This window comes from Agelaius tricolor, unplaced genomic scaffold (genome assembly GCF_023055355.1).
Source record: "Agelaius tricolor isolate 1412-34295 unplaced genomic scaffold, bAgeTri1.0.p SCAF_10, whole genome shotgun sequence".
Lineage (NCBI taxonomy): Eukaryota > Metazoa > Chordata > Aves > Passeriformes > Icteridae > Agelaius > Agelaius tricolor.
In genome coordinates this window covers 2,038,466-2,052,095 of record NW_027269270.1, presented here as the reverse complement: position 1 = coordinate 2,052,095, position 13,630 = coordinate 2,038,466, and the positions used below count along the sequence as shown (strand labels likewise).

At 41.5% G+C, this 13,630-nt stretch overlaps 1 protein-coding gene across 2 annotated transcripts in view; it reads right to left on the bottom strand.

The window, feature by feature from the left end:
* ERBB4 (erb-b2 receptor tyrosine kinase 4) overlaps nt 1-13,630 on the bottom strand; it is a 592,065-nt gene that overhangs the window by 113,556 nt on the left and 464,879 nt on the right. For both annotated transcript variants that reach the window (XM_071434337.1, XM_071434338.1), the window contains exons 17-18: nt 4,155-4,287; nt 1,426-1,548 (exon numbers count right to left, since the gene is read on the bottom strand). In XM_071434337.1, the coding sequence (XP_071290438.1) occupies nt 1,426-1,548; nt 4,155-4,287 (256 nt within the window). The remainder of the gene's footprint in view (nt 1-1,425; nt 1,549-4,154; nt 4,288-13,630) is intronic.

Sequence of the window (13,630 nt, the reverse complement as noted above, 5' to 3'; positions counted from 1 at the left end):
GCAGATCATTACATCATGAAGTAACAGAACATCCTGAGAATAATATATTTAGAGTGAAAAAATTATGGGCTGTTTGTCTAATTACCAAATACTTGAGGATGAAAAACTTAGGCGGCTAAAAAGGAAATTTAAATTTAAAATTCACAAACCGTCCTGGGCTACTTTTCCATCATTCTTGTCTATTGCTGTTTTCTTGTCAACCTCATGGCATCCATCTCTATCACTTTATTATCACCTAAGTATATTCAATCCCATTATTCATAAATCTATTCCAACACCTTGTAGCTATAGTGACCTGCTCTGTGCTTCCTTCCTTTCCTCCCCTGTTTGAGGACACATGCAGGTGCTCTGACCTACCACCTTGATTTAGCAGCTTTGGGCTGCTCCCAAAGGGTTGGGGAATTGCTTTGACCCCTAAGCCCTAGTTCATCCCTCTGAGATCTGGACATGACCAACAGATTATAAAAAATAAATACTTCTTTAACTGAAATACTTTCTCCATTGTGGGTTCCACTCTCACATCCCAGTTGTTAAAGGGTGCCCTGAAGTAACTCATCTTTTCTGTTTAAATGGAAGAAACAAGAAGTTTAGGTAATGGCATTGTTTTTACTAGGTATTATTGCTGTTGCAAGAGCCAGGTGACACTTGTGAAATGAAAAACACCAGTTATCCATCTTTCCAAAAGCTGGAATATGATAAAAGATGTTCTAAGGTAAGAACAGAAGGGCAAACCTTGGAGCTGCACTTTGCCAGCAGGACAGTCCAGCCTGGGTAGCCCTCTGGCACATAAAAATGACTGGGGCTGACATGTCTTTGCTCACCAAGAAATAATATTTGCATGTTACCATTTGATGCTGAGGATGAGTGTGGCATTCACATTCTCTGAAAAAATTCTTTCACCCAGGATTTTTCTCCTGGGAAGCTGAGAAGCCTCAGAGAAAAGGAAAACAATTCTTCTCTCATTTGCTTCTCCTGTGTTGTGCTCATGTGGAATGTGTTTGGAGATTGTTCACCCACAGGTGATTGTTCCATTGGATTCTGCTGTCAATTGTTTTGACTCTTTGGCCAATCAGGGCCAAGCTGTGTCAGGACTCTGGAAAGAGTCAGGAGTTTTCATTATTATCTTTTTAGCATTCAGTAAGTATCCTTGCTGTATTCTTTAGTATAGTATAGTATTCTTTAATATAATATAGTATGATAAAGTAATAAAGGAGCCTTCTGAGAACATGGAGTCAGATGCATCATTCCTTTGTTGGGACATTTCCCTGCTAATACAATAGATGAGTTCCTTGCACACAATTCCAGTGTCCTTGCTCTGCAGGGCTCAGGAACCACCCCTGGGACAGGCTGCTCTGCTGCAATGCAGAAGTTGCTTGCTCCAGAGGTAAAAGAGGGCACTCAGGGCTGTGTGGGGAAGGCTCTCACCTTGTACACTGTTCCAAAGGCTCCAGAGCCCAGGACTTTTACTCTCTTCAGCTCTGTCTCCTTCAGGATGCGGAGCTGGGCTTGGTTGGGCGCCGTGCCGCTCGGGGTCAAGGGTTCCACCAGCTGCAAGGAAAACCAACACTCCCAAACACTGTTCATCATAGAGACCCATCACAAGTTTATAGTGAGAGCCATAACCAACCCACAGAAATTCTGGGATAAGACAGTGGAGGAGATCTATTGACCCCTGCCCTGCCAACTCCTGGAGGGATTTTTCATCTTCAAAACCCAACGAGCAATGCCACGAAACCAAGAGACCTTGTAAGAACCGTGTGTGGTAGTGCAATACAACAAGACCTGATAAAGCAAGTCCTCACTCAAAAGCAGTAATTTCCACCAGAAACTGCATGATGGAATTATGAACTGCAAATTGAATTGGTGTCAGAGTAACACATCCAAGGACTTTTGATAATGGAGGCAGTATAAATATTTTCTACATGACAGAAATATAGCATTTATTATCAGTGTACCACATCCTATTTTTGCCCATTTTAGTGTCTTTTAAGTTGGCCATATTTCTTTTTAATGGCCTGGACTAAACGGCTCATCACATTCTTATTCTGTCTTGAGGAAGGGATGGTTTTTCTGAACTTCTGTTTTACCACACAGGAAGACAGCTTTAGGGAGAAAACACCTTAGAGCAGACAACTAATTTATAACAACCACTAATTTACTGCAATTAAACAATTTCCTCAAGATGTCCCAAGAAACTTTGTAAATGAGCCACAATGGCACATTCAGTTAAAAATACTCTTAGATCTCATACCATCTCTGCCAGAAAAACGTTTCTTTAAAACTAAATTAAAAATACACGTAGAGCACAATACTCAATACAACACATGAAAAACACTTTGTTCCTTCACAGGATGAGGAAAATAATTCAGAGCTTCTCCTACTCAAATTGGTTTGAAAACAATGCACCACTTCAAAGCTACCTATTTACAAGGCTAAATGCACCATGCTCTGCAGTTTGAGAACTACTTCTACAGCTCTTTGGGCACCATGAACTACTTAATTAGTTGACCAAACTAATTAGTTTTGTTCAGGTAAAACTACCAGTACCTGGCAATTAACGGGTAAGGAAAGATAACAAAACCAAACAGCAACAAGTTGAGTGATTTCTCTTTCCTCCTTCCCACTTTAGATGTTCAGTATTTATACCATGAAAGAAAGGTTTGCTTTAAAAGAAAATTAGGCATACTGGCAGCACACTTTTGTATTTTCAGTTTGTGAAGGATGAAGAGAGGTTCTGTGCCACAGTCCACCAGCACAGGAATGGCAGGGAGAGGTGGGAATGTGTTGTGGGGATCTAAAACCAGGCTTGTAGGGTTTGATGGAGAATGATCTACGGGAAGAGTAAGTCCGGTTACAGCCTTCAATTAGAAAGAGAGACTTCAACTAAAGCTAATTGCTTGTGTGTTTATTTCAGGATGCTCCTGATTTAATCTTCAGTTTCTCAGCCAAAACAGCAGCTTCCCCACATGTTCAGTAGGAGGCCCTGGTCCCTCAGGACTATTGCCAGCCACAGCTTTTATCTGACCAAATGAAAAATGAAATCTGGACATCAAAGCAAGGAGAACCACCTGCTTAAAATAATTTATGCTTAAGTATGGGCTGATACAGTGGCAAGATTTATTCATTTAAAGGCACTGAGTATTGTTAAGCTTTCTATACAGCTGAACAGTGTTTAATAAGCAACACAAATTCTAGCCAAACATGGAGATACTTGTGCAAACAGACTGGGGATGCATAAATCATTTACTTCCAGGCTCTACAGTGGAGTTGAGTGGGAGCAGACCCTTGGAACAGAAGAGAAAACAGCACTGTTAATAATGCCTTATCAAAGAGTCACTAGCTAACAGCATCTCCAAGCTTTATTATCTCACAAAGGGGCACCCTAATTTAAAAATACCATCATTTGCAAAGTGTCTCAAATATTGCACTGAGGAGATTGCAGTAATCACCACTGCAGTAGCTGATAGACATACATTTAATGTTATATTTAAATATACTTCCTAGATTGCCCCCTTCACTGGTGACACTTCAAAGAGCAGGATGGAGCCATCACAGCACTCTGCTATAGCTCTGCTACATGCTTTTGCCAGTAGAACTGTGGATTTCAGTTGGTTAAGCTCTGTGGAGTATCTTGGCTTAATAAAATACATTATTATTACTGATCATTATTACAAGGCTTTGACAAAATCTGCACTACAAAATTTGAAACTACAAAATTTCGTCAAAATCTGGATTACAAAGGTATTGTAGGCACTTGGAACAACAGCAAGTCACAACATCTGCCTTTAAGCATGAAGTTTGTGCCAGAGCTTGCTGAAGGAACTTACTTTAGCCTTAAAAGTCAATCTAAAGATGGCCAGAATGAAACCCTGTAATAGTTAAGCATGAGAGCTGCTAAATGTACTGATGAACTGGGATAGAAGTTCAGTGGAGAGCAGGATGGGAGTTGAGAAATCAAGTAGGAAACTTTTCCTGGTCTTCAGAAGCTACGAATCAGTACTTGTGCAGAAAAGCAGCATCTTGAACCAGCTTAGTCTGCACAGGTAAGCAGAAGGATTTCTACAGGTAAGGGAAGACCTGAACATGTCTAATATAAAAGCAGAGCAGCCCTGAATACCTCCCCAGACAGCCTGTGAGGAGCAGCCCAGGCTCACCTCAGTCTCCAGGAACCTTCTCAGCGCTCTCTTCTTCTTGATGCTTTTGCGCCGTACGTACACGGCGAACGTCAGGCCCATGATGACGATGATGAAGAGGCCACCAATGACTCCAGCAGCAATCAGGGGGGTTCTGGCAATCAGAATCAGAGACTTTACTTCCACAGCTAGGGGTAAGAGACCAAAGAGTGCTTGGGTACATAAAACACAATCATGTGGAAAGTTCATTAATTGCCTTATGAATTCCAGCCCAGATGGAAAGTCAGGGCAAACACATTGACACATGGTAGGAATTTGCTTGTTTTTCATCATTATGCCAATTCCATTTTTCTTTACAAACCCCCATGCACATGTGAGGAGTCGTGTGGACAAGGAAACACAACATGCACTTTGATGGCAAATGCAAATCTGCAATGGCAAAATGAGGACATAGGTATCTGCAGGTTCCTGTGAGAGATCTGCCTGTGCTGACTTTGGCTCCACCCCCATCAACTCATGGGCTCTTGCATTCAGGGAAAAACAAGCCCATGAAAAATCCCCAGAATAGGAACACAATGTGCCTTCCTGAGCATGGAGGAAGTGAGAGGGAACTTCAGAGGCAAGATGTGGAGATCACCTACACAGGCAGTGGAGAAATAAGGCTCCCTCCAGAGAAAAACTCATAGCAGTACCTTCAATTGAGCATTTTCACAGCATACCAACAACTTGCCAACAATGAACACACTCAGAGCATTTAACATCCCTCCAACAGTGGCTGCAGAGTTGCTGAAAAGATGGGTAAAACCCCAGCATGCAACTGCAGAGTACAATGGTGCTGAAACCATTGCCTGGTAAGTGCAGGACATAGATTAACTATTGTCAAGACTGTGGAAATGTCACTGCTGTGCTCTAAAAGCCTCCCTCAGTTACATCTGAATGATGATGAAAGGTACATTACAGCCTATTAATAAAAATGTACCACACAGCGACAGAAAATTTTAGAGTCTCCCTCAGAAATACTAAATTGTTTTATATAACCCTTTCTTTATTCTTCTTTTTACAACCTTTCCTGAAGCAGTGCCATCTCACCTGGTATGGTGCATGAAGGCGTGTCTACATTACCACTGAGAAAGCCTCACACTCCCACATCCAGTATTTAAATTTAGTTATTTATATCCACTTTTTCCCAGGGTAAACACATTACCACAAAGGCCTATTGCATTTCACAGACTGCATGATGGAAACTCTAAGCTTGCAAATAAAGGAAAGGGAATGTTGTCAGGCTAGGAAATGGGTTATGGTGTTTGGGGAACATGAGTCCAGTACCACCTCCTCCTCCTTAACATACATTGTCCTTTCTAACCCCAGTGGTTACTCTGTGATTTTGAGTGCAGAGCTAAAGAATCTGGAATATCCACCCCAAACAATGCCCCTCTTTGTTAACATGTCTTGCTACATTGCAAGATACTCTTTAACAGGCAATTATGAAAAACACTGGCCACCAAAAGCCTCCTAGGGAGCTTGTACTGCCTAATGCTCTTGAGCAGAGGAATTTTTTTAATTCATTTTTATGCTGTATGAGCAGTCATATAATTTTTAACAAACACCACCAAACCACAGAGTGACTAAACAGGCAGGAGAACTCTCAGCTTTAAAGTGCATATTAATAACTAACATAACAGTTGTCAAAGTAAGTAATTGGAGTTTTATAGTACTGTGTACTCTAAAAGTAGTCCAAATAATATTTACATGGTAGAACTATAATAAAGAAATGGTTCTAAAGGGGACATAATAAGTAATGAAGAAAATAAAATAAAGTTTGTAGCTCTTCTATTGTTATAGAGTACAAGGGGGGTTCAAAATGGATCTTTATGATTCCTCATGTGAACTCTCACTGACTTTGAAACAATGTCCTCAATTTTAGTAGGTAACTGAAAAAAAGGAAATAATTTTCAATGACTTTACCAAACAAGCATTTTAGTTGCTAATGTGAAATATGCTATATTATACCTGAATTTTTAGGAGGTACCACCTAAACATATTATCAAGCAAGCTTAAAAAAGAAGCGTGAAAGGGATAGTACAATGTGCAATACACTAATGTATTTAAATGCTAAACAAATTAGTGGAATACATTAAAAAAAAGTATTTTCCACTCAAATAGTAATCAATTGCCTTGACTCCCAAATCCACTACCCTTGCATTAAATCCTGTAAGTCACAAACACCCCAGCCTTGGATGTGGTCACATACCCAGCAGCTTCTCCTCTCTGCTACTGAGCTAAGCCCCAAAGTCAACAACTCAGGTTTATTTGCTCCAGGACCAGATGCCAAGTCTCTGCAGCCACAGCTCCCTGTTATCACTTCACACTGCTTTCAACCACACCTGGATTATTTCCTAAGCCCAGTTTTCAGGGTGCCACCCCCTCACTGGGGTTCTTTTCACGTGTTTGTTGAGTTGACTTTGCTTTTTCTCTCTGTTCTGCTAATATCATTCTGCTAATATCAGTTCTCCTGCCTCAGTTCTCTGCTTATTTTCATGCTTGCAGAGCCTTACCTATAATACCCTGATGGATTCCATTAAGCTGTTTACCCTTCTGCTGGGCCACTGCTGGGGTTGTTCAACACAGATCCCTGCAAGGTGGCACTGATCAGAACTGCTGCTCAAGTCACAAAACCTTCTCCCATTTTGGTTTTTTTTTAATCCAATCCTATTTTGCATATGCACCTAACAAACTGTTTGGCTTCACAGGCAGCTGGGCACACAAATCTCCTTTTCTCTAGTGGCATTAAGGGCTTAATCCAGTTACTTTTGTTACATGACTGTCCCACAGCCACCTCCATGACTGCAATTCCTGACATTTGCCCTCCTCAGACTGCTGCCCACTTAAAACTAATGCCATGAGCAATGCTGATGAAAAGACAAAAAATGCACTATCAAAAGCCCCCATCATGTTAAAGTAATTTTAAAAAGCATGGAGGGCTGAAAAGGCTCAGAAAAGCTGAAGTTCCATGTCAGTCCTGCCTGCCCAGCATAATTAATGGACAGCCAAAAGTCAATCCTGGCTCACATTTCTTAGAGCTCCACCACTAACCCACCAACAGGAAATTCCTGATACAGCCACTGCTTTCCTTTACACACTGGAAATCTACTCCAGAGGATGGAAACAATCTCTGCTAGGTGTTTCTGGATTTTCATGCTCATCAAAACAGGCTTAGCAGTCCAAGAAACATGGCCCTGAATCATAGTTCAAACCCATATAATTAATTTGCTATCCCACATCCCTCCCTCAACTGAGGACAGAATACCAATTAATAAGTGGAAAAGGCATCAGCTGGGGAGGCTGTGGGAGGAAAAAAAACCCCATAACATGAAAATCCTGCCTCTTAAACTAGAAACTGTGTATCTGTAGCTGAAAGTTGAAAGAAAGATTCCAGTATTCCCTTAGGAGAAATGAATAATATATATGTATTTCTTTTCTAAAGGGTACTGTGTTTTCACATTTAGAAACACCTAACACCCACTTCCACACACCAAAGCTGGCACTGAGTTCAAAGTTAGCATTCCAAGATGGACAGGGATGCTCCGCAGCAGGGCTCACACCATTCCATCCACTCCACAAGATCAGGACACCTGCAATTCCCACAGTGCCCTGAGATCAGATATTAAAGCCTAATTACTGATTTAGATGAGTACAGGGTTTGTCTCACACTCTTGACTGCAGAGTGCAGCAGAAAGGAGAGAGGAAATGGAGCTGTGGTCCATGGAGTAAAGCTGACAAACACCACCTGCTTCTCCATCCTTGGCACTGACCCATCTGGTCTGAGATGTAAAGAAACTGAGCTTTGAAGCCAAGCTCTTAGAAGGCTCCAAGTTCCTGTATCAGCTTCCTCCTGCTTGGAGTTTTTATCTGTATATCCAAACAGGAGTCATTACAACCTTGAGTGTTTGCTAAGCAGTTCCTTCTCACAAATCCTTGTTTTATCAAGGCATTATTTTCTCCTGATGGATGGTTCCCACACTCTGCATTCCTCACCACTTCCATCACGGGGGGTTCAGCCAACTTTGAAGCTGCCCTTTCAGAGATCTGATGGATTCTACTAATCCTGTAGTGATAATCTTAGTATTTAAAATACACAAGATAAACAACTGGGCTGGGAAGCAAATTTGTGGATGTTTCACCAGGCTCTCTCTGCTGTGCTAAGTTCCACAGCCACAAGGTCCAGAGTGCCTGGTGTTCACCCAGGGGTGGTAAGGATTCATCTGATGTTATTCTCACCAGGACTGCTTTGCTTTATACTCTTTTTCTAGAACAAGGCATCCTCCCCCCTCTCCCCTCCAAATCGGAGGGTGTTTGAATACTGATAAATGGCCCTATTTATGTGCAGATTGGGAGTTTTTATCAGGAGTAAACACAAATTTTAACTCACAGCTGATCTCACAGTTACACAATTACTACCAATTCCACATTTAATCCAAAGATGGGCAAACTGTCAACTAGCCACAACTTTTCAATGTGGAAAATCACCTGAGGGTTGCAGTCTGTGTCTGGGTGCACTTAGCAGTTAAATATCACTAAAGAGGAGACACAGCTTTCACTTTGGCCAAGGCTCATGTGGACAAACATGTACCTGTTGACAAAACTGCTTTTTTCTTACCCACACTGGTTCTTGTATCAATGCCTGTAAAGGTATGTTCTACTCATACCTCTTTTTTAACAATGTAGGAGTCCCCATTTCACTCAGCAAAGTAAATGAGGATAAAGAAAGAAATATTAAGTAGAGCTTTGAAAATTATTACAGCCTAACATTCTGCACATTAGTATGTATTGATTCAAAATCTGTGACATTTTTATTACCACACACAGTGCACAATTGATGTCTTAAAAAATGGTTTTAAATCTGAATGGCATAATTTAGAACTACCACTCTGTTACATTTTCACTCTAAATTACTAAGAGCTCTCAATATTAACTCCCTTTTAATACATCTGACTAGGAATAACTACTGAAATCTCTGGGATTACAGCATCAATATCAAGGCTTTTTATGGGCTTCTCCTCCTCTAAAACTGAAAAGTCCCAATACAATCTCTTGCACCTTTGCCATTTTTAGGCTGAGATTTTTCTTTACTGCCTGAACTTTAAAAAAATGTTATTGTTAAAAGCTTGCACAGTGACTCTGTTTTGAGGCTTGTGCTTTAAATAAACAGATTAGCATTCTTATTAAATTATGCCAAGTCAGGCCCCACATAATGTAGATTGATTTATCTGTGACACAAAGCCAGTTAAATCCACTAGACTGAACTCACAGGTGAAGCCAGTTCAGCAAGTAAAAGAGCAATCTGCTTTATAAAGTTGTCATATTTCCCATTTTCTTTGCAAACAATAATATTTTGCATTAAATAAAGGAAACTAGAGCTGTAATGACCATGGATGCTGATGGACTGCTCTGAAATCAAAACTATCAGCATTAGCTGCAGGAGTTTCTCCCTGCATAAAGAATTCCTGTTAGAAGCAATCAACTCAGCCTGCTGCTCTGCAACCAGTGGCAGTCAGGGGCTCATCAGGCCTGTGCACATGAAATTATTCATCCAGAAAACACACTTTTCTCCAACAGAAACATGGCCTGCTTTGTGGCACTGTTTGCTGTTCATTCACTGTCACATCCAGAGGCACCAGGGAGCAACACAACCCATGGCAGGGCCTGTTAAATTCCTGGAGGAACACAGGAAATCTGAACCCACATCAAATCTGTACCAAAACAGCCAGTGGGAGCTGGGTCACATGGACAATACACACCATAGCTCTGTCTTAGGCTGGAAGATGTGCCTGGGGCTGCTTCCATCCCCATCTGTCAGAGGTGGGGCTGTTCTCTTCTGTTCATTGGGCGGTTTTCTTTATCCCTTCCACAACCAATCCTCCCTCCAGGAGATCTCTTCTGTTCATGGACACTGAGTGTCCCTGCATGGCTGATCAAATTCCATCATCCCACTGGAGGATGCTCCACCCAGGGGAGGAGCCAAGCATTCCTACCTGGATACAATCTGACCCTGGGAACACCACAGCAGCCTTTGCCCACTGCATTCCCAGAGGAGCAGCTTTCTGCTCCCCTGCATTCCCAGAGGGACACCAGGCCCATCTCTACCACCGTGGGGCTTCAGAGGAAAACTCCCCCCCTGTGCAGGATCCCTGCTCCAGCAGAACCACAGCTGGCACTGCAGGAGGGCTGAGCCACCATGGAATGGGACTGTGCCACCACCCTGACACACAGGGGGTCAGCTCCTAGTCTGACTCTGTTACTGTTGTTTTGTGTTACTGCATTTTTATTTTTAGTTTTCCTAATAAAGAACGGTTACTCCTACTCCCATATCTTTGCCTGAGAGCCCCTTTCAAAATTACAATAATTCAGAGGGAAGGGGTTTACATTCTCTATTTCAAGAGAGGCTCCTGCCTTCCTTAGCAGACACTAGGCTCAAAACTGGAACATTCTGCTCTGCAATAGGTTTTTATAAATACAACGAATAGAGATCATGAAGGAACATTTAGGAGTATTTTAAATAACTATCAGGAGAAAAACTGTTTGAATATTGTGCTCTTCCTTTTGTTATTTTTTTAAACACTTTTTTAATTCCACTAGTGGAAAGTGCTTGTAATTCACTTAAGTTCAGTTAAGTGTTTGCTGAAATTGAGCTATTCAACAGAAGAAATATCCAAACCCACACCTGCCTGTGCCTGTAGACTGCACACGTGGACTGTCTACCTCTAAGGAGCTGCAAGAAGGTTTCTCTACCTCATGTCCTTCAGTTTTACTTTATTTTCCAAATCAACTTCTTTCTTCAGAAAATGCATTTATCTCTGTTTTTATATGTGCCTGATTTTTGGAATGCCAGTCTTTCCTGGAAGTACTCATTCAGAAGATTTAAGGAGCACAGAGCAGATATTTTGTTTAAGTGGTTGAGAAGACTGGACTGCTTCCTGTTCCAGCTTTGGGTATTTGGGACAGCAAGCATTTGCTTTCTCAAGCTCCAGGAGTATGTCACAGTAGAGAGCCTCCAAAGACTGTACTTGGGGACCAAGTCTGACATTCTGAACCAGATTCCTTTCTCTGAATTCTTTATGACTTTATTTTTCTCTTATGAAAAAAAAAAAAAAAATCTGTACATTGAACAGAGCTCCAACCTCTGCCCAAGCACCCCTCCAAGGGGAACAAGCCCCTGCACAGAAGGGAACAGACTAACATTCAGCACCGGACACTGGCAGAAGAAAAAAAACCAGAAGGGTTCATCAAAACTAAAAGAGGGGAAATTTAGATCATATATATGGAAGAGATTTTTCCCTGCGAGTGTGCTGAGACACAGGTTGCCCAGTGAAGTTGTGGCTGTCCCATCCCTGAAGTGTTCAAGGCCAGGTTGAATGAGGCCTGGAGCAACCTGGGACAGTGGAAGGTGTCCCTGCCCATGGCAGGGGTGGAACAAGGTCGTCTTTCAGGTCCCTTCCAACCCAAACCATTCTCTGATTCTATGATAACAAAATGGGACATGACAAACAGATGAGAACAGAACTATCACACTGTGTTCCCATCTTCAAGTTTCTTGTCATATCCAATAATTTGTTCTGTAAGAAGAGCTTATGAGGGTTTCAGCAGAGGTTTTTTTAACCAGTGGTGACTTTGAAGCATCTTTTGGACCTATGTTTGAGATGAGAGTGCATGGAGGATTTGTAGCAGGATGTGTTTGGAAATATGCATCCATATCTTTCATGTATTATGTACATTCATGCACACCCACAGATAAAAATCTTTCCTTCAAAGCCTAAATCAAAACAGTCACACTTCACTCTGCACTGGCATGTTTATATAAATAGAGTATTTGAGGCATTTATTAGAACACTAGCAATGGCCTTGATGCTGTTAGCTTCAACACAGATTTTAGCTACTCATCACTTGGGTTCTAAATATGCAGAATTTATCTTTGTGGAGCATAGCAGGGAAGAAATGCAGCCAATGCTCATAAATATGGAGGAAAATTGAAGGCAGATAAAGAGCAGAGTATAAGGAATTTCCTTGAGTATGCCTGATGCTGCTTTTGGATTTATCACTATTATTTTACAGGAATACCATACTGTCTAAACATCCTACACAAATTACATCAATCATTAGAAAACCCCATTTGCTTACTGGGGAAAAAGCTCATATGAAACTGATATCCTGTTCCTGACATAGGTTTATACAGGATCACCTCCTATATGATACTATGCCCAAAAAGATTTCTCTATGTTAATAGAGAAACCAAAAAGTTCTTCTATGTTAATAACTTATCAGTCATTCTTATATTACCAAATGAAGCAGAGAGAAACTCTGGAGTATTTTGCAACTCCTCTTAATTCTAGAGCCAGCATTTCCCCAAAGGTCATTCTAGGAAGAAAAGTTGAGCACAGAAGCTCCAAACTCACCCACTGTCACTGCTCTCCTCCATATCCACAGCCAGCCAAAGGAATCCCATCCTCTCCAGGGGCTGTAAAGGAGCCAGGGGAAACCTTGGCCCCTTTGTGAGCATCATCTCAGCTCTGCTGAGCACGGGGTTGTGGTTGTGCACACAGCAGCCTCCCACCACCTCCACAGTGACAGACAGAACTGAGTTAGGAAAGCAGCTCATGGTGAGGGTCATGCTAAGAGCAACCCCGACTCTCCAACTGCTCTTCTATTAGGATTGTTTTGCAGTAAAGTACAGCCCACATTGAGATAAATAAGAATTTAGTAAAATAGCTCTTCCTTCCCCCAAATTTCTGTATGATAGAACATTCCAGAACTTACTGCTTTATCTGTGAAGCTTTTAAATGTTAAATAAACTCATCTTCTGACAGCTGCTAAAATTCCAGAATAGAACAGGCCAAGCATCTGGGGAAATGGTGATCCAGCTTAAAAATCTCTTTTTCCTCTTCCAGTCACAACCCCCTTCCTTTCCCCATTCCACCAAATCCCCCAACCTAAGTACCAGTACTCTGGCAGGTAGTGGATCCTGGTGAGTTTTTGTGCCTTTTAGATCTCACAGAATCTGAAGCTCATTAGAGGTCACTAAAATAAAATAAAATACAACAAAACAAGGAGAGAGAAGGCTCAATACCTTTTTTCCCCCTGCCTGTGTCATGAGGGAGAGAGGGATTGCTTCTCATTCCACTTCAAAAATATATGTATTTGAAGTATTTAAGTAATTAGCAACACAACAAGGCTGATAAAAGCTTGAGAGAATATATCCAACCATATTGATACAGCTGTAGGTTTTGGCTTGCTTTCTTAGTGATACCCTTCTTCTCATTAGAAGTTTCCTAGAAACTGCTCCCCTATTTTAAAAATCCATTAATTAAGAGTTGACCCAAACACCCCCAAGTTCAGAATATGCAGCCCTGATCCACTGGTTGATCCAGGAACTGGAAGCAGAAAGAATTCAGCCAGAGCTGAAGTGAGACAGCACTGAACTTCACCAAGTTATTCACATGCAG